This window comes from Panthera leo, chromosome C1, assembly GCF_018350215.1.
Source record: "Panthera leo isolate Ple1 chromosome C1, P.leo_Ple1_pat1.1, whole genome shotgun sequence".
Lineage (NCBI taxonomy): Eukaryota > Metazoa > Chordata > Mammalia > Carnivora > Felidae > Panthera > Panthera leo.
This window is the reverse complement of record NC_056686.1, coordinates 177,091,686-177,118,360: the sequence shown is the minus strand read 5'-3', so window position 1 is coordinate 177,118,360 and position 26,675 is coordinate 177,091,686. Positions and strand designations below refer to the sequence as shown.

The 26,675-nt window shown below is 41.2% G+C and overlaps 1 protein-coding gene across 4 annotated transcripts in view; it reads right to left on the bottom strand.

The window, feature by feature from the left end:
- The window catches only part of MYO1B (myosin IB), a 187,910-nt gene that overhangs the window by 116,707 nt on the left and 44,528 nt on the right, over positions 1 to 26,675 (bottom strand). For all 4 annotated transcript variants that reach the window (XM_042949506.1, XM_042949508.1, XM_042949509.1 and 1 more), the window contains exon 3: positions 17,111 to 17,226. In XM_042949506.1, the coding sequence (XP_042805440.1) occupies positions 17,111 to 17,226 (116 nt within the window). The remainder of the gene's footprint in view (positions 1 to 17,110; positions 17,227 to 26,675) is intronic.

Sequence of the window (26,675 nt, the reverse complement as noted above, 5' to 3'; positions counted from 1 at the left end):
ACATTAAAAACAAAAAAAAATGCCTTTCTTTAAAAAAAAAAAAAAAAAAAGAAGTAGCTATATAAAATTCACGACTCTATTTTCTGCAGGGAAATTTTGAGGTGTTGTTCAAGATGACATTCTTCACATCCTAAGTCCCATAAGAGAAATTTCTTTAAATCTAACTGGTAAGGAAAACTCTACCTCTCTTGAGCAACTCAAGTACTTTGATCTTATGTGCAAAAATTATTTTGTAACGGATCATATTTCCCTTTTTGTTTTGACCACCAGCAAACGAAAATCCCAGTTCAATAAACATGCAGGACATCACGGCATTAACTTTTGTTTGGGCCTCATTCATTCTCTGTTTCCTTTGCTCTGACTTTTAAAAAGCTAGTCACTTTATAATATTGACTGTAAAATAGTAAGCTGCCTCCAGTCAATTTTCGATGTGGGGAGATATAATAATTAGCTCTCATTCACATTCCTCACACACTTTTGAACTATAAAAAGCCAATAATGCGACTAATGTGACTAAAATCCATGTAAACAGTAACAACTCTTCTTTGGGTTTCGTTTGTTTGTTTGGTGGGGGAGATGATACATTGATGGATATACAGACAGGTTAGGTAGGTAGGCAGGTAGGTAAGTAGATAAATCTGCTTCAAAATATAGGAGCTCCTTTATAAGCATGGCTAAGAAAGGCAATTGATCAGAAATTTTTCTTTTATTCACTTACAACTATAACATTCAAAAACTGTTCTCCAGTCATCAGTATCAAGCAGAATAAGTGATACCAACACTGAGTCAAGAGAAACTTCATAGGGCTATTTCCCTGCCACATGTTATGGAAACAGGAATTCTAAATGCATGACTGTTCACATGGATTCTGTATCTATTCAAATTGTGCATTCCTAATTCTGTGTTTTATCCCCTAATCCATCACCCAACCACCGCAAACCTCCTCAATTCTTCTGCAAAAATCCAACATTATTATTCTTTCTTGCTAATTCCTAGAGGATTCTTTCCTTACATGCTTTTGTGGAAACACTACAAAGGAAAAATATGCTTATGAGAATGTATTGTTCCATTCACTGAAATCCCCAATGTAAATAAACCAACCCTTGGCCACCAATAACTCAAAAACAATTAACATGTATTTCTTGAGAGGCATCTCTAAAAAGAGAATTGGAAAATATTTGCCTACATTTTAATATAAATAACACCCCTCAGTCACATCTCCAAGTTGACAGAAGAGGTTCTGTCACAACGTCCAGTTGACAATGAAGCTGAAAAAGGGCAAAACCAAGCTTCAAATCTAGATTTGCTAACTCATCTGGATTACTCCACTTTAGATCATGACCTCTAGTTTAGAAACTCCACAGAATGAAACTGCCCCACATATGCCCCATTAACTACTCTAGAGAACTGATGCAAATCTTTTCCTCATTAACATAAAAAAAATTTCTAATGATTTTTCCTAAAATATGCCATACATTTCTCAAAAAGGAAAATCATATACCCACAGAATTTTACATTAGAAAGGAACCTTAAAATTAAGTATTTCCCATTCATAGATTCTTTGTTGAATATTTCCCATTCAAAAATCATTAATTCTTAAACACCACAAATGATTGTACGAACGGTGCAAGTTAATCTGTAAATATTTAGCTGTAACCTCAAGATTCATTCAAAACTCATACTTGAGTAACTTTATTATTTTCTGTTCTCTATTATGAATATTTAGAGTTGTTTCCTATATAACTGAAAATTATATCATTTGAAATTCCCTTCCTTCTTTCTTTCTTTCTTTCTTTCTTTCTTTCTTTCTTTCTTTCTTTCCTTTTGTGGCAGTTGCTAAATATCAAGCTAAGATAAAGTCTTTACAATGTATCCTGGAATTCCTGGAACACGGGACATTTTTGAATGATGTGATTAAGGCTTATTGAATCTACTGAAATGATATTACAGACTGTCTAACCTGTACCAGCCACTGTTCTGGGCACTGGGGATACACTACACATTCTATGGGATGAGATGGAGACGGAAGGTAGGCAATAATAAAGGAAGCAAAGTACAGTTTGCTGGAAGGTGGTGAGAAGAGAAATAAAGCAGGCAAGAGGAATACTGAGTGTTGACAGAGCAGAAAAGGGGAGCAGGCTGCGACTGTTAGAGAGGATACAATGGAAGGACCCACTAAGGTGGCAGTTGAGCAAAGACTTGAAGGAGATGAGGGAGAAGGACATGTGAAGAAGACGGATGGATGGATGGATGGATGATGGATGGATAGATAGACAGAGGCATACAGAGACACACAGGCATACATAGGTATGTAGGTAGGTAGATGATAGACAGATAGGCAGACACATACACAGACACACACACAGGTTGAGGGGCTAGGGCATTGTAAGCAGGAAGAACAGCAAGTACAAAGCTCCCAACACCCAAGTGTGTTAACAGTTAATTGGAATCTTATTCTAATTATCCATCCTGCTTTAATACCCTATTTAATGCCTTCAAAGAGTTGGTTGACATTGAATTTTAACCATATCTTTGGATACACTGACTTACAAATATTGACAATGAGCAAGATACTGAATTTGGTACCCTTGAATCATTCAAAGAAAACAGAAAGTTTACCCTGTTCCCAAAAGGCGATACTGTGTTGTAGGTAAAACAAGATATATAGACATAAGAACATTGATTTGCTTTTTAATAAATGCTTAGAGATACATAAACTGGAAATTGCTTTTTATATTCAATAAAACTGTAAAAAAAAAAAAAAAGTATACTTGTCCAGATTAAGAGGATACAAGAAAAGTATATAAAGGATATACTTCAAGTATTTTTGCAAGTACTTGGATCATGACCAAAATTAACAAGAGAATCATACAAATTTGTAAGTAAAATTCAGAAGTAACATATTATCTACATTGTATAATATGAAAATACAAAGGGACATTATATTGGGGGTTGAAGAGATGGGTTTTGGTTTGCCTACCATGAAAATCAAGATAATTGCGTTAAAAATAAGAATTATAGTTCTGTAATCATTTCTAAAATGTTAATACTTCTTCACCTTCCATCTTTGGCTACATCCGTATTTGCAAAAGAGAATTTAACTGAAGTTATCCTGTAAGCACAGCTTAAACTCCCCAGTACAGGGGAAACTGAGTTTTATTTATTCACCACCCATCTGAAAAAGACTTGAATCCAAAAAAATTAACACTGCACTGGCTTAAATTTCAAAGCTTGTTAGAACTATTCTGCCACAATTCCCAATAGATGAATATGTAATTAATACAGACAAGGTCAGCATCAAATTTTCTAAGACTCCCGGTAAACATGTTGGTTCTAAGAAAATCAAAAATATGGGAGTTGCACCAAAGACAGATATATTGCCATAAACTATCAAAGCATGTAAACGCATCTTCAAATATTCGCATATTAACTACTCCTGTAAACAAGAACAATGAAATGTGACACTATTAAAAACCCTTGTTCATAATAAACCAATATGCCACTAGCCTCTATGCTGAACAGCAATGTGAAAGAAAAGGAATAACAACAGAAACATGAAAAATGAGTGAACGGTTTTACTTCTGTAGTTTAAATGCATTCACCCCAGGTTGGGTATAGAGATTACTTACAAAATAAATAAAAACTAACAACTGTAAAAAAAAGATAAAATCCTAAAAATAAGATAAACTGCATCCAAATAAGATTAAAGTGGAAACGTGAAAATGCACCCTAATTACAGTCCTTACAAGGAAAAATTACATGAAAGAGGATCTGTTTTCTTTCTAAATTCTATTACTGAACTCCTATTTAAATTCACACAGAAGTTTGCTTTACACAATACCTGTGAGTTCAATTATGAAATAGTAATAACCCTACTGAAATGAACAGATGATCCCAGCAAACAGGGGGCCCTGCAACACATTTACCAAATCCCATCACTTATTCCCCTTCCTGGGTACGTGGGAGAAAGTACCTCCCAGCTACCTTTGCAGTTAGGCTGAGCCATGTGACCTCACACCGAGTGCCCCGGGCCAGAGAACGAGGCCTGACTGTGCTCTCTCTTCATCTTCCACAGCAAAGTTAAGAGTCATGTGTTGCGGCTGTTAACAACTCTAAGCTAAAAGCAGCTTGGATATGTGTGACCACTTGCAGGAGAGCCTCTGAGGAAATCCCCTCATCAGACGGGGGCTATTAGTGAGACACAAACTTTCACGTGTTCCATCTTGAGATGTGAAGGTTTGTTACCCAAGCGTAACCTGCCTTATTTAGCCTATAACCCTGATTTTCACTAGGACAGTCAAAAATTTTGTTAGCAACCAGCACAGAATCGCTAAAGGTTAAAAATAAATAGGTGCGGGGGTGCCTGGGTGGCTCGGTCAGTTAAGTGTCCGACTTCGGCTCAGGTCATGATCTCACAGTCCGTGGGTTCGAGCCCCGCGTCGGGCTCTGTGCTGACAGCTCAGAGCCTGGAGCCTGTTTCAGATTCTGTGTCTCCCTCTCTCTGTGACCCTCCCCCATTCATGCTCTGTCTCTCTCTATCTCAAAAATAAATAAACGTTAAAAATAAATAAATAAATAAATAAATAAATAGGTGCTGAGACCCTAACGTGTACCTAACACTAGGCCTCCAAAGTGAGGTTTGGGTCCAGGACCTAACCAAGATGAGACACAGGAGTATGGATATAAAATATTAGAACTTCTATTTTAATGTCTTTATTCATCTTTTCCCCCCTATACATGTGTACGTTTTATAATGCACACAGTACATTTCCATGGTATTTACTTGAATAGTTAATTATGTGCTCAACCGTATATAAATATCCACACTGAATGGATCTTAAGACCACGATCTTAAGGCAACAAAATAAGCATAGTGCATAGTCCCTGCTCAAAAGATGCTTCCTCTTGCTCAAGTCCAATACACAAATAGGAAACAATTAATGAAATATATAAGACAGCACACAATAATGTGCCATATAATTGACGCATGCTGTGGAAAATAGGTGTTAGGGCCATGAAGTGGCCTTTTAGAAAGAAGCTGCAAAATGCAGGTGTACTCCTAAGAAAATGCAGCTGTGTTCCTGATACATGTTGAAAGAGGAGGAGCATGTGAGGATATGGAGAAGTGTGGAGCGAGAGTAACAAAATACAAGGCCAGGGGGACGGGACGGGAAAGGAGGAGAAACGAAAGCAACAGTGGGGCAGGTGGGAAGAGGCCAAGTAAAGGAGGGCTCACAACCAACTGATCACCAGCCACAACTTCATGCAAACTCAACTTCTCTAGTTCCACAGCCAAAATCTTCACTTAAGACTGATTTTCATCGTCAAAGTTCTGGTCACAATCAATGCCAGATATGAACACCAAAGAAGAGTTGAAGTCCCTAAATATAAAAAAATGACAGATTTTCAAGTTTTAAGATAACAGTTATGCTACCTTAACTGTGCCTGCAAGACAAAGAGTGATTCCCAATCATAGACACAATATTATTATAGTGAAAATTATGTTACATTATGAAAAGGAAGCAAATATGCAAAGCATTATATGCCATTTCTATTTGTTTTAGGAACAACGCCCAACAAACACCCATACACATGTCGACACTTCCTCCTTTCTTATACCCACATTCCAGGTAATGAGTAATCAGATGGCAATGACTCATCCATATCATGTTATCTTAAACAGCCACATGTGTTCATTTGATAAATCTATGACTTAACATCTTTATACTTCAGTAACATTTTTAATGAGTTTTTCTGTGACCTCAATGGGATTCTGCCATTTTCAATGTCCTTGTTTTTATCCATAATGTTATTCACATGGGCAAGTTATATATAAGCCTCCATTCTTAATAATGGACAAGACAGTTATAAACACAGAAGCAACAGCAACACTAAAGGACTGAATGTGAGGTAGGGCCTATGAACAGGAGAGTACATCTTTTGAAAGCAATCAAAGCAATAGCTTAAAAATTAGCAATTCTAAAGAAATATCCAAGAGCTCTTAGAGATCTTAGAGATCTTCATGAAACTATAGAATATCAAAGTGGGAATGAATCCCTCTAATGGCAATCTAAAGTCTTAAAAAGGAGGCAACCTAAGCATATGCCTGCATGCATTTCCCAAAGGTAGAGAGATCCATGGTGCAAACCAGCCAAATCCTCCCTCCCTCCAGGTGCTTTCTAATTTTTTGCTGTTGAGGTGGACTGAAGGAACAAGATTAATAGAAAGTGTATGCGTTCTAATTTATTCCTCTATTGCTAATCTTTTTACATTAGGCCAAGCCATCTATAAGGCTTAGAATGTTCCTAATGTAACTGAGAATATGATTTTCAGACCACCAGCTGAACACCCACGCAGCTAGACAGCAAACACTACCTCAAGGGAATGGCTTCATAGCCAAAGGAGTGTGCACCCTTTATGGAAGTCAATAATGGCTGAAATTCAGTATATTGATTTTGATGGTCTGTATCACATGTTCCTCCTCCTGAATAATATGATTGATCACCAATAGCAACTAGAGGTTCTGTCATAAAACATAATGAATTAACATTTGTTTCCACTTATAAGTCATTTCAACATTCAGCCACTCACCACTCATTCATTAAAACACTGCATTTGTACAAATACATATTTAGGCATATTTAACAAGTCTGAACATTTTTTCCAGTTGGTGACTGAAAATGCAAGATGACAATTTTTCCAGACATATAAGCCTGTAATTTTAAGTACTGCCCTCATCTCAAATTCTCCTCCTATTACTTAGGAGTGACCTTCGTAACCCTTCAATACTCCCAAGGATTCAAGTAGACTGGTATCTGAATGTTTTATTAAAAAAAAAAAAAGTTCTATATGTAGCTATCATCTCAACTCAAACACCTTTTGCCTTCCTAAGATTCCTGGTTCACTGTGCTGTAGCCCAAACTGGCCTATTGCTTTATCTTCTACATAGCTAGTTACTACACTATAGTGGCCACCTATTTCTAGAATTCCTTCTGCAAGACTCAACACAGATGGTGTCTTCAGAATCCCTGAAGCCACTAATTTTTCTGTACTTCCCACTTGTTCCTTGTCATTGCAAGTATGCTATTATAATAAAATGACCCATTTACGTAGCCATTCCCCACTCCCTCCAACTAGACTGGAAATTTCTTGAAGACAACGACCACGTGTGCCTTTTACACACAGTTTCTAACAAATAGTAGACCCCCAGATTCATTCATTCATCCGCTCACCCAACGAATATTTTATGGAGTGCCCGCTCTTTGTCAGGTGTTATTCCAACTGCTGTGGATACGTGGATGTGAGAAGTAAACAAAGCCCCTGCTCTCGTGGAGAGGGCATTCCAGCCCAGGAGACAAACAATAAAGACATCACGGCACCTGGGTGGCTCAGTCGGTTAAGCGTCCGACTTCAGCTCAGGTCATGATCTCACAGTCCGTGAGTTTGAGCCCCGTGTCAGGCTCTGTGCTGCCAGCTCAGAGCCTGGAGCCTGCTTCGGATTCTGTGTCTCCCTCTCTCTCTGCCCCTCCCCCACTCATGCTAGGTCTCTCGCTCTCAAAAATAAATAAGCACTAAAAAAACCCACCAAACAATAAAGACATCAATGAATGAACACTAGTGAAATGTCAGATAATGATTAATGAAGAAAAGTAAAATAGTCTGAGGAGATGCCTCTTGGACACCCAAGGAGATACTGAAGAGTTGAATATGTTGAATCGCCAGGAGCTCAGGGGAGAAGTCCAAACTAGACGCCTAATTCTGGGTGCATCAGCACGTAGAGGGCATTTAAAGCCCACAGAGGCTCATGTAACCAATGCCTACAGAAGAGAAAAGGAAAGGTCCAAAACCAGGCCCTCAGACGTGCTCACTTTCAGAGCACGAGGAAGAGGCACATCCAGGGGAGGCTGGACATGGAGCAGCCAGTGGGCTCGGGGAAAACAGGAAAGTGTGGAGGCCAGAAAGCCAAATTTTTAAAAGAGGATTTCAGGAAGGAATTGGTCATATTGTCAAATGTTACTGATATTTAAAGGGAGATAAGGGTTCAAAATTGACAGCTGGATTTGGCAACACGGAGGTCCCAAGTGATCTTGAAAAGAATAGCCATAGGTGAGTGGGGAGATAAAAGTCCAACCCAACAAGTATGTGCAACTTCTTCAAAGAGTTTTATGACAGAAGGAAACTGCTATAGCTAAGAGCCGTAGAATCATAAGAACCATTAGAGCATGTGGGTCAGTAGGAAGAGAACAGGGAGAAGGAAGAGTTGAGGATACAGTGGAGAGAAAATCCTCGAGTGATGTCCTTCAGGACTACAAGAAGGGCTGGATGGGATCCAGGCCCCATGTGGAGGGGGGCGCCTAAGCGGGGAGCTGACAGTTGGGTCTTTATGACATTCAGTGTTTATTGAGTTGAACTGGTGAACTACCCTTAAGATATTTCTTGGAAAAAGGAGGCACACTGATTCCGGTTTCCAGGGCATCATACAGAAACTCCAGCAGCAACTTGGTTTCAGGAAGCTAACCCTCAAGAATGATGCATGCACATGTCCACATCTGTGGTGTAAGAAACGTATTTGGTCTCCTAGCACAGAGCTCTTAAAACCCTTGGAATTTCCTGAGCGATAGGAATGTTCTTTGTTATTCACAACAAGTGCCTTTCACCCACACCTGAGTTTATGCTACTGAGGTGACTCAAGGTGGACCCCCGGTGGCTCCAGGATGAAGGCTGCTAACCAGAAAGACCAAATGCATGATGAAACAGTGGGAACTTACAGTCCCATCTCCCCACCTCGGGGAAGGGAAGAAGGAGCAGCAGGCTGGGTTATAAAGACTTCCGAACAAGGAGATTCAGGGAGCTTCCGGGCTGGTGGAAGCAGTGATGTGTTGGCAAGCTGGCATGTCCAGAGAGGGCATGGAAACGGTGCACCCCTCCTCCCCCACACTTGGTCCTATGCATCTCTTCCTTTTGGTTGTCCCTGAGTTCTCTCCTTTGTAATAAACCAACAGATGTAAAGTGTTTTCCGAGTTCTAGGCGTCACCCTAGCAAATTACTGAACCTAAGGAAGGTTGTGGAAACCCCCAAATTTGTGATCAGCTGAGCAGAAGTGTGGGTGGCCCGGGGCACTCCACTCACAGCAGGCATCCAAAGCAGGGATGTGAGGCCCTGGCCTGGGAAACCCGCCCCAAATCTGAGTCGTGTCAGAATTGAAGTGGATGGTTAGACACCCGGTTGGTGTCCCCACTTCCACGTGGGGACGTGGGATCCCTGAGACGGGCTGGGGCTGGGAAGGAAGCACATTTTGGACAGTGCAGCGGCAAGAAGACCCCTGCTGGGGCTGGTACACTAGGGCTGTCTATCCCAGGACAGCCCCAGGACGCACCCCTGCCTCTCCAGTCTCCAAAGTGTGGGACCCGACACGCTTCACTAAACTCTGTTTCCATTATCTCTGGCTTTGCTAACTGCCCCAGACTGGATCAGGACTAGTATTGGCTGACCCCTGTTTAGACAAACTCGACACAGCTCCCTTTGCCCTACCTACCCTGTCCTGCTGCCACACAAGCCCCAGCAACAGACATGGCCATGCTTCTCATTTCGACAACAAAGGGGGTGCCCCCGGCCACCTACCCTAAACACACTCTCTCTAGACAGGGCTCCCCACACGGGCTCTAACTATAGTTCTCTTTTGGGAGTAAAATGTTAGATTAATCATTTTCAGGGCTGAGGCCTCAGTGCCACTCCTTTGGATGAAACAGATCTTTTCTAGAATGTTGGAGAATTTCTCAGGGCCTGTCAAAGACCTGTAACACTCCAGCAGGAAGAAACCTATTTTGCTAAGAACCAAGCTTTTCCAGGGTGCCTGGGTGGCTCAGTCGGTTAAGTGTCCGACTTCGGCTCAGGTCATGATCTCGCGTTCCATGAGTTCGAGCCCTGCGTCGGGGTCTGTGCTGCCAGCTCAGAGCCTGGAGCCTGTTTCAGATTCTGTGTCTCCCTCTCTCTGACCCTCCCCCATTCATGCTCTGTCTCCCTCTGTCTCAAAAATAAACATTAAAAAAAAATTTTTTTTTAATTCAAAAAAAAAAAAAAAAGAACCAAACTTTTCCCTTTAAGAGGGTATCAGTGACATAACCATGCATGCTGGGTAGCATGTGTGCTAGGCATTGCCAACAGACTTCTCAAAATAAACTTCCAAGTCTGAGATGTGCACTTTGTGAGAAGTGATATAAATTCTCATTAGGGATCTAGAAATTAGGACTCTGAGACTTCTCAGACATACAGAAACAATGATTTTCATGATAAACTCATTCTGGTGGCATAGATCCAACCTTCCAACTTTAGTTTAGAAAGGTTCTTAATCTGAAAGAGAAATTAGTTGAGGTGTCTTTCTGCCAGGAATATATACCCAATAAAACAATAAACTGAGGGGCACCTGGGTGGCTCAGTCGGTTACGTGTCTGACTGGACTCCTGATTTCCGCTCGGGCCACGATCTCACAGTCTGTGAGTTTGAACCCTGCGTCGGGCTCTGCACTGACAGCATGGAGCCTGTTGGGGATTCTCTCCCTCCTCTCTCTCTGCCCCTCTCCCTCTCACTTGTAGGCGTGTTCTCTCTCTCAAATAAATAAACTTAAAAATAAGATAAACTGAGAATAAAGGCTTGGGCATCAAAGGTTGGAAGTCAGTACACGGAGCTTTGTAAAAACTGAGTTTGGGCTAGGCCCAGAAATGGTCCTTCTCACCACGAACTCAGGAAGCCTTCAGCTGAACAGCTGTCCTTCACCCACCTCCACGGCACAGCTGTACGGCTAATATGAAACTCCACAGTCTCTCCAAATCAAGAAGTTTTCTAATCCATGGTTGTCCAGAATCAAACAAATGTCTGGCAAGACTAAAAGCAAGCACGGTGACTGCCTTCTGCTCATCGTGAGCCATGAGAGTCATGCAGAAAGGTACAAGGCAATTCCAACTATTTTCATGACGGTGTCCTTCCACGGAAATGTCAGCTTAAGGAGCCTACACCAGAACTCAAGATGGAGTGCGGACTCTGTCAAGCCACTCACGCTGGTCACAGGTCCGCACAGATGCAAAATCTTCCAGACGACAACCTATCGGCTCCTGACGCAAACCACCCGAGAGAACGGGAACCAACCGTGCTTTCTAAGAAAACTATCTACATTCACTTTGTCTTCCACAAAAGCTTCCTTGCCTTTGCTCTGTCGGTTTCCCTCCTAACTGATGGCTGCAACAATCTGGGTTTCTATATACTTAAGTCAGAAGACTGGCTCCCCATCAAGGAGACAGGAATTTTATCTGCTTTGCTCACAACTGCATCCAGGGCCGGACAGAGAGCCTGGCACAGGGGGAGCGCTCGATAAATATTTGCTCAGTAAATGAGTAACTTTCCTAAAGCAGTAAGTGGAAAGAATGCTAAATGGGAAAGCCCCACATCTGTTTCTGCAAGTGGTTTTTGGAGAGGTACAGAACCAATCAGAGGCTCAGTTACTCCAAAAGTAAGATGAGAGAAATAATACAAAAGCCTCAGCAACATGGTATCGCATCAACTAACTTTCTCTCTCTGTCTCTCCTTAAGAAAGCACTTTCACACTCTGATACACAAGCAACCTCTATGAGAATTCAGGATCGAACTGTCATAAGAGTTCTCAAAATAAATACAATTTTATTCACAGAATGTCAAGTCGGCTGCAGAGAAAAAATACTGATATCCTAAAAGGGACAACATCTGGATCTTCTGTCCTGGACCTTTATCCTAAGCTTTGGACACTCACAGCACTAGTATATTTTGAAATATAGCCAGAAATGTTCTTTATAACATTTATCTGGTTTACCTTGAGTAAAAGGATAACAGAAGAAACAAAGACTCAAAATACACAAGCCTTCCAGCAATGTCATTCTACGGGTGATGGCATGTGGTCCTATAAAATCAATCTGGCACTGAATTAGGGGTCAAAAGCTCCCTAGTGACAGAGGGCTCATGTCTGGACCACTGACATGAGCACTGTCCAAATCCTCCATTACTTTCTCATTTTTAGGTGAGAATAACAAAATTTTTCAAAGCCTTAAGCCAGTTTTCTCCGTTTTTAAAACTTGTTGCAGGGTTTTTTTTCATTTACTAAAAGGGAAAGACTGCTTGCTTCAAACAGTGCTTGTAATGCCCCGAGTAATATGGCTACCACATTATATCCTAAGCTACGGACACATTTCAGCTTTCTCTTGGGTTGTGACCACCTGAAGGGGTTGCTGGCTGGGGCTACAACACACTCTTCCTTCTATGTCACCATGTCCCTTGGCTAGACACATCAGGAAAGTGCTCTGTATCATGAATAAATTGGATCTGAACACCCAGGGTTGAAGGGCACCATAAAAATACTATTTTAGCTTACTTCTTTTATAAGAATGTGAAGAAGTTCCCATTATACTCCATGAAATTTTGAACACTGTAAATATCCTACTAAGAATAGTTTTATTTCATTGAATTGCCAGAGATGAGATAACACAAGTAAAATGTAATGAAAAATTATAAAAGCTCTTTTGCTCTATTGTCACTGAACTCTTAAGAGAAAAAGCACTGAGAGAGCCACAGAGATATGCAGGACAAGGTTCCTGATCTACAGTAACTTCCATCTCATTAAAGAGGATGACACAGAAACACAACAAACCGCAGTAAGAAAAGTGGGGTGTGGGATCACAGGTGGTTCCGGTAACTCAGAGGCAGGAGAAGTCACTTGTGGTTTGGGCTTTCAGACAGACCTGAGGAGACTGGCGAGGTTTTAACAACAGAGATGGGTATGCAGCAGGAGGAGAGGAAAGGAGGAGACATAAAAGGCTGGGACTCAGAAGGAGGTTGCATGAAGGAGGTTGCTGGTGTATGGGGGCCTGGAGAAGAGCGCTAACTGAGGCTAGACGGTGCAGAGCTTGAATACTAAGCCACGGAACTTGGGAGTTCACTCAACTAGGGAGCCCAGGAAGGCTTCTGGGAAGGGAAGTAGCATGTGCTGATTTTAGGAGGATCCACAGAATGGTAATAAAGTGGTATCTAGGGCTGCAAGATCACAAAGCAATCATCCACCAAAAGGAAGTGGATTTGGTAAATAAAATCTCAGAAGGTATATTGTCCTGGTGCTATTCTGAATGGGAAGAGATTAAGTAGGTCGATTACTCTCCTCATCGCTCCTGCCATTCTTTCCCATCTATGAGGTTCTGTGGTCTGAGGCAGTTCTCCATGAATGCAGTTCGTGAGTTACCTGAAACGTCCTAAGTCCTCACCGGGACGTGGTAAAAAAATTCCTTATGTGCAAAGAATTTGAAAATCACGTGGGAAAGACACTCCTTACACAAAGAGAAAGGCACGGTGTCATCTATGCTGCCCCGTGGAGCCCTCATTTCTCTGGGCATGCCCCCCAAGGATAGCCTGCTCAAGGGGTGACTCCAAACATAAAGGGGATAGGAGTTCAGAGAAGAGAGGAGAAGGGGTATGACAACATAAAACTACCTTTGAAAAGGAGTGTAGGTAAGAAGCCACTATTTAGTTTCATTTTACTCATTTATACATGTCCGCTATCTCAAAGTCCCATACTTACATGAAATGTAAATATTGTTCAGTTGTCTGGCATTTAAAGAAAGATAAGAGGCGCCTGGGTGGCTCAGTCAGTTAAGCATCCAACCCTTGGTTTTGGTTCAGGTCACGATCTCTTGGTTCATGGGTTCGAGCCTCGCTTGGGCTCTGTGCTGACAGTGTGGAGCCTGCTTAGGATTCTATCTCTCCACCCCCTCTCTCTCTCTGCCCCTCTCCTGCCCACACACACATTCTTCTCTCAAAAATAAATAAACATTAAAAAATTTTGTTAAAAAAAATAAAGAAAGATAATTTCTGGACACCTTTAAAAACGTGAGTTGTAAGGGAAATATCTGGAGGTTCTGATGGCTCACGGCAAACAACAGGTCAAGTTAATTTCCAAATGTAATCTGAGGTAAATTAATTGGCAAAATTCTCAAAGTATATGTGGTCTGACCAGCTATTTAAGATTTTTCTTCAAACTGGGACCAAATTCTTGAAATAGTTATGGCTAGAATGCATCAAAAGCCTAAACTAATCTTATCTTTTTTTTTTAAAGTGTATTTCTATTTACTTTTGAAAGAGTGAGAGAGAAAGCATGCACAAGTGGGGGAGGGGGGACAGAGAGAGGGAGAGAGAGACTCCCAGGCAGGCTCTGCACTGTCAGCCCAGTGCAGGGCTCGAACCCACAAACCATGAGGTCGTGACCTGAGCTGAAGTCAGACACTTAACCCACTGAGCCACCCAGAGGCCTCTCGTTTTGTCTCCTATTACTGTAACAACTACTACCTGAGAATGTCAGATTAGGTTTTAGTAGGTAATCTAGGTATCACTGACCCTATTTCAGACACTGTCAGAGATGGACATTCACAAAGAATAATGCAGGAAAATGCCTTAAAGGAGAGGAAAATGTCCCACCATGGAGGAGAAACTGGGAAGAAAGAGCGTGTTAGAGGTTTGAAATGGGTCCCACACACAATTGTAATCACTGTGAATAGCAGCCACTATCAATTCACTACAGGGCCCATTGCATACAATTCACTACAGTGACCCATTCCATACTAAGCACTCTCCGTATGCCAGATAATTACCTAAATATCTACCAGACAGTTATCCCTCACAAAAAGCCTAGGAGTTAATAATTATTTTCCCATTCAACAGATCAAACTGCTTAATTTCTGAGTTGAAGTTTTTTTTCCATTTGCTCAAGATTACATAGTTCGCAAGTAAGTGGAGGAAGGAAGTGTTCAGCATGTTTTCAGCACCGAACTTACTTTCGGACGCTGAGAATATTATGGTGAGCTGGCATGGCAGGTGAGGCTGACAGGAATCAAATAATCTCATAAAGCACTGTTAAATTGTAACTGTGACAAGGGCAATAATAGATCTGACCTTGGCCAGAGAGGGTGAGGGCAGGTTCTTCCCCAGGAGGTCTAATGCAATCTGAGATCTAAAGGAAGAACAGGAGTTGCCTGGGGGAAAAGGGAGGGAAAAGCATTCCAGGCCAAGGCACAGAATATGCAAAGATGACACAGGTAGGAAGGAGTGAAAGAACAAAGGGAGATGGGAAAGGGGTGTGATAGATATCTCGCAAATTCAGATTCATAGGTAAACTTGGACCTTGCACAGTCACCCCATGCAGTGTTTTATAGACCATGGAAAAAAGTTTTTGTCACCTAACTCAATCTAATAAACATTTCTTGAGTTAAAAAAAAAAAAAAGATTTTGTTTTTATTCTAAGCACATTGGATATTTATTTTATAGCTGATCGTAGTTGTTTTCCTTGGGGAGTAAAAGGGGTAAACCAGGGATAGCAGTGCCACACAGACTCTTAGAAATCTTTCAAGGGCAGGGATAAACATGGATATAACAGGGCGTGAACCTCTTCGTTCTAGAATAGACATCTATTATATATCTAAATATCCCCAAACTGGAAATTAAAGCTGCAAATGGAAGAAGGATGGTCTCTGGAGATAAACGGAGGCATAGCTAAGGTTACCCTGGAGGGCCTCGTGTGTGGACAGAAGTGCACAGCAAGAGTCCCTACCATGAAAAGGGCAGAATCCATTTCTGGCTGAGAGGCACAGCAGATGACTGTTTTCACAGCCCGGCTCCCCATCCATGAGCTGTGTGGCTTTGGTAAAACTTCCCCGTTTGTAACAGTGTGTGCCTTACAGAATTATTTTGAGAATAAAATGAGTTATCATACACATAAAGTATTTAGAGCAGTACTTGCACATGGTAAGTGCTCAATGAATACAAGCCATTGTTATATCATTAAGACTATTTGCAGTAAAGATCACGATTTGCAATAAGCAGTTAAGGAAAGGAAAACATCTGTAAATACACATCTAGGACAACATGTTCTCAAATGTGCATGTACTTAAGAATCACCTGGAAAGCTTGTGAAAAATGTACATTCCTGGTTTGTTAGAGGTAAGACCTAGGAAGCTAGATATTTCATAAGCTTCTAGGGGATTCTCACACAGCTTATCCAAGCATCTTATTTTGGGAAGCATGGCTTCAAGGCCGAGGATTTAAAATAAATATTCAGGCATCAAATAAAATATTTCACGACACGGACTTAACCTCAGGGATAACTTTATAAAACAAATTTCAAAGCAAAATGAAACAAGATGTACTTGCAAAATCTACTTCTGGAAGAAAACAGAATAATCAGAATCCACTTGACTGGTAAAATAGATAACATTTAGCTTTGAACAACCATTTTAAGGAATTATTTAAATCTTTAGTTCCAAACAGTCCAAAAATGTCACTATGCGCTCTATCAACAAGGGAAACATCTAAGACAGGGGTATGTATATCTTTTAATTATTAGCTTTTACTTTCTATCAAAGTCAACAGAGCCCATAGCTCATCTTCAATCACAGAGAGAAAATTCTTTTCTGCTAGAACACAACTGAAACTCTGCAGGCTCTTTCACTTTAGTGCAGGGTTTTTCAACCTTGGCACTATGTGATTATTGTAGATTATTATTTACAAAAATTCTTTACACTAACAAGTGACCTTCAGAAAAATCAAACAAGTGTCCAGCTTCAGGGAAGGTGAAATCATTGGTCTGATATACACATCTGGTGAAAAATGTCTGTGAAGATTATAAACTGAAAGTACTATTTCTTCCTCTTGCTCAAAAACCATTACACAACTCAACACTTGGGATCTTTCTGGATCCAACTTTATGAAAATGCTGCTTGGGCTCTTTAAAAGAATAAACAATGCACATTCTTGTTTTATTTGCAGAAATAATTAGCAGCAGCTGCTACTTACACAAAATTTTTAACAGAACATATTTTACATACTGAACCCAAATATTTCAGAACTTAAAGGGCCTGACGCCCAATGAAGTATTCTGTCTTTTTTTCTTTAAAATAAGGCAATAACAATTAACTTCCACATTCCTTTATCTAATTTTAAAAAATGACGAAAACATTTTCCTGAGACTCAAAGGAAACAGCTGGACACATCTGTCAACTACACATCTCTGGAGTGAAAGAGAAACTTAATGCTTTAATACCGTACTTACATGTGAGGGCTCAGCTCATAAAAATTTCTATTCCTGTAATCTTCCACTTTCTCTGGTGAATAAATGGGCAAGGACCGGTATGGGTTAACGGATATAACCACACTTCCAATATACGTCTGCAAAAGCAAGAAGAAAATATCCCCCATGATTACACAGGATGTATTTTAACAACTTAGGTCAGTATCTCATGGTTTCACCCTCTTGAAACACAAAACTATCTCTACTCCTTGACCATTCACACTTTTCAAGAACATTTAATATCTCTGAAGACAGATGGCCAATAGCGTTCATTCATTTTGTTGATAAGTGGAAGGCATAGATTTGGACATTGAAAATACCTTTCAAAATAAATCTCCAGATTAATTTATGATCTTGGATAAGAGTTCTCCAAAATCCTGTGACGCTTGCCAAAAATTTCGTCACCAGCCACAGCTAATTTTGAGCAACAGCTAGGCTCTCTCTTACTCATTAGAACTGGTGTTTCCTTCTCTCATCTTTAGCCTCCTGTTTGAGCCCACTGGAACCCAGGGCCTCCCTCCTCCTGAACCACATCCACACCTATCAAACAGGCCTCTACTTTGGCACTGCTCTTACCCCAGCCTGTCAATCTCTCCAAAGGGCTGAGACAGCGCCCAACTCCATTTGAGAGCCACAGTTATCCCTTGGGCCTTCAAACAACATAATTTCATATTATATGTACTGTAATATCAGAATTTAAATGCACTTTGTAAAGGAGGGTACATTTAATGTCGAATTTAAATTTAAGGTAGAATTTAAATGTACTTCTGGAGGGACCAATACTTTATTTTAGCACACATTAACCCTCTCACTCTACAAACTGGAACACTATTAATCTTCCCTTCCATTTTGATCTGGAATTCCTGGCAAGCAAGAGTAGTCTGGTTCAGTTCATTTTGTACAAAGACTAGCACAATGCCACAAGCCAAAGTCACGTAACTGGAACTCATTTTAGTGGCTTCATTTTTCCTTTCAGTTTCAACATTACAGGGGACACTAACAAAAATATGTTAAGTGATAAAAACTGCTTTAAGAAAAAGGTGAAAGAAAAAAAAGAAGGGGAAAAAAAAGTCAGCTCTAACTTCCCCACCTTTCCAGCGCATGCAACAAAAGGTGGCATTTTTAGAGCAACAAATTTGTCCAGTATTTCCATTACTGGATTCAAGACTGTCAAGATCTTTCCAGAAAATTGAACAGAATAGAAAGCAGTACGAACATTTTAACATTCTTTAACATTATGATTTCTTTGTAACATGGGTCACAATTATTTTAATTACAAAAGACTTCTCCCCCAACCTGGAAAACTGAACAGGTCATTTCTACACATACTTTTTCATCCTATCAAGCACAGACAAGACCACAGTTATGAAAGAAAACTCTGTTCCCACGCAAGCTTCTCCATTTATTTCTGGCATTCATTTCTGACATTCTATCACAAGGACCAATTAATCTGGCCTGACAAGAGATGACTCCAAGTTTCCTCACTTACCCCATTTGGATAGGACTTTTTCAAGAAGGTTTCTTCACACTCCAACCTACCTGGGCCAGCGGATGCTAGAGATGGAAATACTGTCTCACTAGCTTCGAACTAACACTAGCTACACTGGTAGATATGAAAATATAATGACTGGTTCTTCTTTTAGTATCTGTTGATTAAAAGATCGTCCTTCTTCAGTAGAAAAGTACATGACTCTCCTTTTTTAGGTAATTTCTTGAACACAATAATTGAAATACGTATTTGCTGTTGGCAGAGAAACCAATGATCAAGGTGCTCCCTAAAACCACACTTCACGGTGGCTAACCTCTTGATAAAAATCTGCCTCTATGGCATTCTTACAGAAAGAGCAAACTCTGCTACCTCAACCTCAAAATCAAAAGCCACACTACTGAGTTAACACGTTTCTCTTTGTTACTTGTGACTTTTATACGTAACTGAATCGTGTGCTTTTTTTCCCCAGCTCTTTCCCTACCACCTAGAAAGGGCCTGACCTTTTAATGATGTCCCATAAATACTGGTTAACTGAATGACCAATGCAGACAGGGCCAGTTCATCTAAGAAAGTGACTCACGTGTAACTGTTCTTTTGTTGAAATATAATAGCAAGTACGTATACAGTGCCTAATATTTTATTAAACCTTTATGCCACGTGTTGCAAATCTTTAAAGTATACCCTTTTCCCTCAGGCTCCTACTGTGGGATGTTGTTTGCAAAGATGGCGAGAACAATTCCTTCCACCCCTGCAGGCAGACCCCCTTGAAATGTGACTTTGCCACTCTTTCTATCAAGAGATACAGTTTACTCCTCCAGCTTTTCAGTTTGGACTTGTCTATGTGACTTGACTGTCAAATGTCCAATGGGACATTATAAGATGAGACACAAGGGGCACCTGGGTGGCTCAATCGGTTAAGCGCCCGACTCCGGCTCAGGTCATGATCTCACGGTTCGTGAGTTTGAGCCCCGCGTCAGGCTCTGTGCTGACACCTCAGAGCCTGGAGCCTGCTTCAGATTCTGTGTCTCCCTCTATCTGCCCCTCCCTCACTCACACTGTGTCTCTATCAAAAAATGAATAAATGTTAAAAAAAATTTTTTTAAAATAAGATGAGACACAAGCAGAGGCTTGAATAGTACCTGTATAGGATGAACCCCTTTTTTATGGCTATGGCTAGAAGCCAGGATGTGAATGAACTTGAGCCACGTAGATGGCCAAGGTGCCCTGAATTGCACAGTCTGACAACCAACCATCAGACATATGACTGAGGCCATTCTAAGCCATCCAGTCCCAGTTAGGCCACCAGATGCCTAAGGTCAGATGTGTGATTCCAGGTGAGACCAGGAGAAAATACACCAAGCTGACATCAGCCCAAACTGCGATCCCCGAGAACTGTGCACAAATAAATGGTTGTTGTTTTGGGCCACTCATTTGGGGAGCTGGTTTGTTAACCCAGCAACAATTACTGATAGACCAACAGAGCTCAACAAATCAGTGAAGGGCAAGTTTTATCAATCTCAATAAGGAAACAGTAAAAGTAACTGTGCTATCTCTCCATTCTACTTTATGTATATGTTTCAGATATGTATCCTCTAATCGTGAATTCCTACTAGGTTTGTCCTCTACCATGACACCTGCCCTTACTGTTTATAAGGGTTTTTTCCTTGAAGGGTCTTTGTGCATTAATCGAAGATTTAAATATTCCCACACGTACCAAGAGAATAACTCAAATGTTCAGTCACAGTCCTCCTTTGTCTGAGACAGGAAAGAATCCCCAGCAGCAGCTGATTGGCTGGGTGGAGTTTACAGATCTACTCTGGTTTTAGGCAGCTTTCCATTCTCCATTCAGGTAACTGCAATACCAGATTAAAACTCCCTTTTGGGGATCCAGAACAACAGGGACCAGATAGTTCATGTTTACATCAATTAACACCTGGACTTACAATTGACAGACATTTTTTTTTTTTTTTTTAACAAGCAACTGTATACTATTTAAAGTTAGTATCTTCTTATTGCACCATGGTCTAGAAAGAACTACAAACGAACTCATTAAGTAATCACCGGCGTCAAGAGGTTGCAGATAAGACACAGAGTTTCTTAAAGTCAAGTACGTAAAGGGGCACCTGGGTTGAGCGTCCAACTTCAGCCCAGGTCACGATCTTAGGGTTCGTGGGTTCGAGCCCCATGTCGGGCTCTGAGCTGACAGCATGAGCCTGCCTTCAATTCTGTCTCCCTCTCTCTCTGCCCCTCTCCAGTTCATGCTCTGTCTCTCAAAAATAAATTTAAAAAAAAATTTTTAATCTTAAAATTTAAAAAAAAGACAAGTACATAAAAGGGCTGGGTGTGTCCTTTTTATTCTGAATATGCCAAGGAGAAAAAAAAGGAAACACAGAAATACTTACAAATCTTACAAAAGGGAGCAGCAACAAGGATCCATCCCTTGCCCCCTAGAGCTCCACTTACTTACTTGACTGGAAATAAGAGGTGCATAGATCCCGTGTCCATCAACAAACTACTACTACAGAGCTCAGATGGTGCCAGCACCAAGGGAGCCCACAGAAAGGTGTCTCACAGCCTACTTCATTTCCCAGCAGGCCACTTCTATGGCTGGGCTCACACTTCAGCCTTGTCCCTGTGCCCCAAAGGACTTGCACAGAGAAACTCCTACTGGAATCCAGAGGATGTTCTTCCATTAGGCTAATTACACTGAAAGGGATTCCTTTCACATAATGGCCAAGATCACCTACCAATTACGTTCTATCGACCTCCTCCAACAGAGACAAGCCTGGCTCTCATTAGCCTCATATGTACGTATGTATGTACTTGTTTATTCAGTATAACCAACCTAACCATCTCAGCCACTACCTAGCTCACCACCTCCATGTTCCCACCCCTTGGCACCTCCAAGAACTCAAGCATGTGCACTCCATCACCACAACACTGGAAAGTTCCCTTTATTCCCACCGCCCTATGGGACCAGTCTCTGACATCCAGGAGGGAAAAGGGAAGAGAAGGAGAGGAAGGGAGGGGAGGGGAGGGGAAGGAGTAAGTTGGAAAGAAAAGGGAAGAGAAAGAGGAAAGGCTCTACCTTCTTACAAAGGGCACAATTAGCAACTTTTATCTTTCACTTCTCAAGGGCAGACATTAAATCAAGAATGTTCAAGCATTCCCAGGTCAAAACAATCTCCGTCTTCATACTTCAGATATCTGTAGCATTCCAGAACAGATGCCTTGTGAATAACCAAATAATACTTGTGTATTCCTATTGTGATCACAGTGAAAACTGAGGTCTTTTCTGGAGGATGTGCATCCAGCAATTCAGAACCCAGAAGAAAGACCCCTGATACATATACACCCCCCCCAAAGACCATGCATTTTATTCTAGAAGAGAGTTCTTCCAGAACCCCATCCTCAGAGATTCAATTTCAATGGTCTGGGAGCAGACAGGTTCTCACATCTTTTAACGTGTCCCCAGAGAAGGCCAGAGGTGAAAACCAGAGGTGAAAACCACTGCTTGTGGTGTTTACCTTCAGGACCCACACGACTGTGTTTTACTCCCAGTGGCAGCACTGGGATAGTGTCACTGTTGACCTATCTTCTATCTTACTTTCCTCTCTTATTCCTATGTAATTAATTCTGTAAATATTTCAAAAAGGAAAGAAAGTCCTTCTAGCTTCATGTCCTTTTATTTTAGCCACATTTCTAATGAACTTGGCATACGGTCTCTCAGCACACTACAGAGAAACAGCAACAACATCTCTAAATTGGGGCCATTCTGTCACAGCGTGTTTCAAATGATTGACTACGACTCATTGTGAGAAATAAATTTTCATCACGACAAAGTGTGTGTATTTGAGTAGATATTTACACACACGTACACACATATATGAAACCAAACTCTCACAAAACCCTAAATACTCTTACCATGTCATGCACTGATATTATTTGTTCAACTCTATTCATTACAATTTTTTTTAAAAAAACTGTGGGCCCTAACCCATTAAATGGTTTTTATCACCCATTAATAGGTTGAAACTTACAGTTGGAAAAATACTGCTACAGAGCACTTCTTAACCTTTTTTTAGTTGTAGGTCCCTTTGAAACGTCAATGAAAGCTATGACACTTCTCCCCAGAAAAAAAACAAAAATGTGCATACAGCTGGGTGCCTGCAGGGTGCAGGTGGTTAAGTGCTGGATCTTGATCTCGGCTCAAGTCGTGATCTCATGGTCCCTGAGTTCGAGCCCTGTGTTGGTGCTCTATGCTGACAGCGTGAATCCTGCTCGGGTTTCTCTCTCTCCTTCTCTCTGCCCTTCCCCAGCTAACGCACACTGCCTCTCTCCTCTCTCTCTCTCAAAATAAATAAATAAAATAAACTTTAACAATTAAAAAAAAAAAAAGTTTGCATACAGTTGATATGCCAGGTTAAGAACTCCTACCCTAAGGGAAGACACAATGGCCACTAATGGAAAAAAGAAAAAGAGACAGAGAAAGAGAAGCAAAGAAAGAAAGAAAGAAAGAAAGAAAGAAAGAAAGGAAAGGAGTAAGAAGGGATCAAAATAATTTTAAGAGCATAAATATGAAGAGCTGTTTAGAGTAAGAGCCTGCATCTCAGATCCGCTGGCCCTGAGTGCATCTTGTCAGAACAAAGAAGGATGACGAAAGGCTGAAATGAGACAGAGTATTATGATTTTGAGGACAAGGATATACACATTTTGGAAACATATCCAACTAAAAAAAAAACTTTTTTCAAGTTAAACATTGAAGCGTAGTTTGAATATTTTCCAAGTCTCCATTGCGTGGAAGCCTGCAATGCTAGGTGAACGAAACATTAGTAGACAGACACAGGAAAGTCAGAACAGTTTCACGTCCTTCGTACCACAGCTCTTCCCGGGGCAACATGAAGATCTTTAGACACCTAAAATTCTAAAAGTTTACATTTCTTTTTTAATTTTTTAATATTTATTTTTGAGAGAGAGAGTGGAGGGGACAGGAGGGGCACAGAGAGAGAAGAGAGGGAGACAGACTCCGAAGCAGGCTCCAGGCTCTGAGCTGTCAGCACAGAGCCCAACGCAAGGCTTGAACTCACGAACCACAAGATCATGACCTGCGCCAAAGTCGAACGCTGAACCAACTGAGCCACCGAGGCGCCCCTAGAAGTTTACATTTCAATTCCCCACATGAAACTGAAAATAAAATTGTAACTAAACCATAAAATACGTGTAATGGAAACCCCACGATGACTTGTTTTCACCATGATGACTACTTTGGCACCTCTTTTCAATACCAGTTTTTTCCAAAATATATTTTTAAAGCCCCTGCTTTGCTGAGGCTCTAACTAGGCATCCCATCTGCCTATCTACCAGTGTCCTTATTTTCTTCAGGATGATTTTCAGTTAGTTGTTTACCATCTCTGCAGCTCCTTAAAAACTCATCCCCAAACCTTAAAGTGCTGGTATAAAATACGCACTTAAACACCTTTTTTCTTTTTTTTTTTTAATTTTTTTTTCTTAATGTTTTTATTTATTTTTAAGACAGAGAGAGACAGAGCATGAGCAGGGAAGGGGCAGAGAGAGAGGGAGACACAGAATGTGAAGCAGGCTCCAGGCTCTGAGCCATCAGCACAGAGCCCGATGCAGGGCTCGAACTCACAGACTGTGAGATCATGACCTGAGCCGAAGTCGGACGCTCAACCTACTGAGCCACCCAGGCGCCCCTAAACACCTTTTTTCTAAACTCTTCTTCAGTCCCCATGAGATGGATATGAAGTCTGCACCTTAAGGTCCATAACGATGGAGCACAAAGAAGTTAAGCGGTATCAGCACACTATCTAACAAAAGTGCAGTCAGGACAAGGAGTCCACTTTCGTCTCATCAGAGCACTCGATCCATGCTATCAGTTAGGCCTCCGAAGCTTCGAGGAAAGTGGCCAAGAACAATGCCTAATCAGAAAAACTTGCGCCGTGCAATGCCTTTCGGCAACATCTTCACCTTTGTGTAACAGAGAACCATCTGTTGGGCAGAAGCTTCTTATTTGATCACCTGAGGAATGCTGAAATCCTTATGCCACCAGGGATAAACAAAAAAAGAGGAGGGGGAGGAAAAGACCTAGTTACAGAGAAAATTTTTCATCTTAAAAAAAAAAAAAAAGATTTTTTTTTTTTTAGTGTTTATTTACTTTTGAGAGAGAAAGAGAGAGCAAGAAGGGGAGGGGCAGAGAGAGAGACACACACAGACTCCCAAGCAGGCGGTGGGCTCTGAGTTGCCAGCACAGAGCCAGATGTGAGGCTCAAACCCACAAGCCGTGAGATCATGACCTGAGCCGAAGTTGGAGGCTTAACTGACGAAGCCACCCAGGCGCCCCAATAAAAACTTTTTTTAATGTTTATCCCAGCACACAAAGTTGTGCCTCCATCGTGAAGAAATGCAAAACAATGTATAATAATCATTCCTTAACTTTAGAGAAATAAACCAGGAGAGTGGCAATGCCACAGGTAATATTTAATGAAGTATCTTACTTGATGCTAATGATTTGGCCTAAAATGGCACCAAGGAAGTATTAAAAGCATGTGTAGGATTCCTCCAAATCCATCTCCAAGCCATGTTCCTCCAAGCCACTTTCACCTGTACAATGATAACAGTTCAAATCCAGGATGGGTTGGACCCAAGGAAAAATAAACCTTCACATGGCTGCACTGCCTGGACAGAATTTAGGTACAGCCACTGAACAAGCAAGCAACACATTTACTAAGAGCCTTCTTTACGCACAACATCGTGTTTGGCAGAGTGGGAAATAAAAGACGCTCCTATGGTCTGTGCTCCCAAGGAGCTTATAATAGAGCTCAGGAGGTGAGACTTTTACATCATAAAACATAAAATTTAAGAGTTAACTAGTCTGGCCACAAAAAAAGATAAGATCTAAGTGATTCTTGGCTAAATGAGTCATTAGTCATCTTTTTTTTTTTGATGTTCATTTATTTATATTGAGAGAGAGAGAGGGATAGAGAGCGAGCAAGGGAGGGGCAAAGCGAGAGGGGAAGAGAGAATCCCACGAGATCATGACCTGAGCTGAAACCAAGAGTCAGATGCTTAACCAACTGAGCCACCCAACAGCCGCCCCGAGTCATTAGTCTTCTTACTGCCTAGGTGAGTGCTTTGGGTCGGGTCTGCTTGAGGGAATGGTCACTGTGAACTGCAGAGGTCCAAGAATGATCCAGGAAGTCAGAAGATTTGAGCAGGTCTAAAAGGATGGGCATGATTCACATAAAGTAATGTTCCCCCAAAGAGTGGCATAGGAGAATTCAGGTTTTAGGTAATGATTGAACCCCTCTCTCTTTTTCTAAAATTTTACTAAGATAGTTGCATCCTTCAAAAAAAAATTTTTTTAAGTGTGAATTGCCAGAGACTCAAAACAGTTATCTGTACATCCAGGTTCACTGTGGCAATGTTCCCCACAGCCAAAAGGTGAAGCAACCCAAGCATCTGCTGGTGGAGGAATGGATAAATAACATGAAGTATACAGATACAGTGGAAGATATCCAGCCTTAAAAAGGAAGTTAATTCTGACGCATGCTCCAACATGGATTAAACATGGACAGAGGTACAAAGGCCCACCCACCCATATTTCAAAGACAGGAATGAGACAGCTTGCCTAGAGCAAAGACCTCCTGTGAGTAATCGCCTAGACAATAAGACTGGGATCAAATTGCAGAGAGCCTCAAACATCAAAGTGAGGGGCCTGAGCTCCATCCAGTCTGAGAGCAGTCAGTGTGTGTGTGTGTGTGTGTGTGTGTGTGTGTGTGTGTGTGTGTGTGTGTTTGGGGGTGGGGGGGAGTCAGATGCTGAATCAGAGTGACTTAAGTGTTTTTGAGCTCTTTGCTCAGATTCTATGTCATACAGAATTTAATTTGCTTCAAATGCCTTTGAAATATTGTTTAACTATGGTTCCAAGTTATCTGGCAGTTTTCTGGTTTCCTGGGTAATCTACTTAACTTCTCCAAGCCCCAGTTTCCTCATCTGAACAAGGAGGAGAATATTGGTTCCTCCCTCATCTGAGGATTA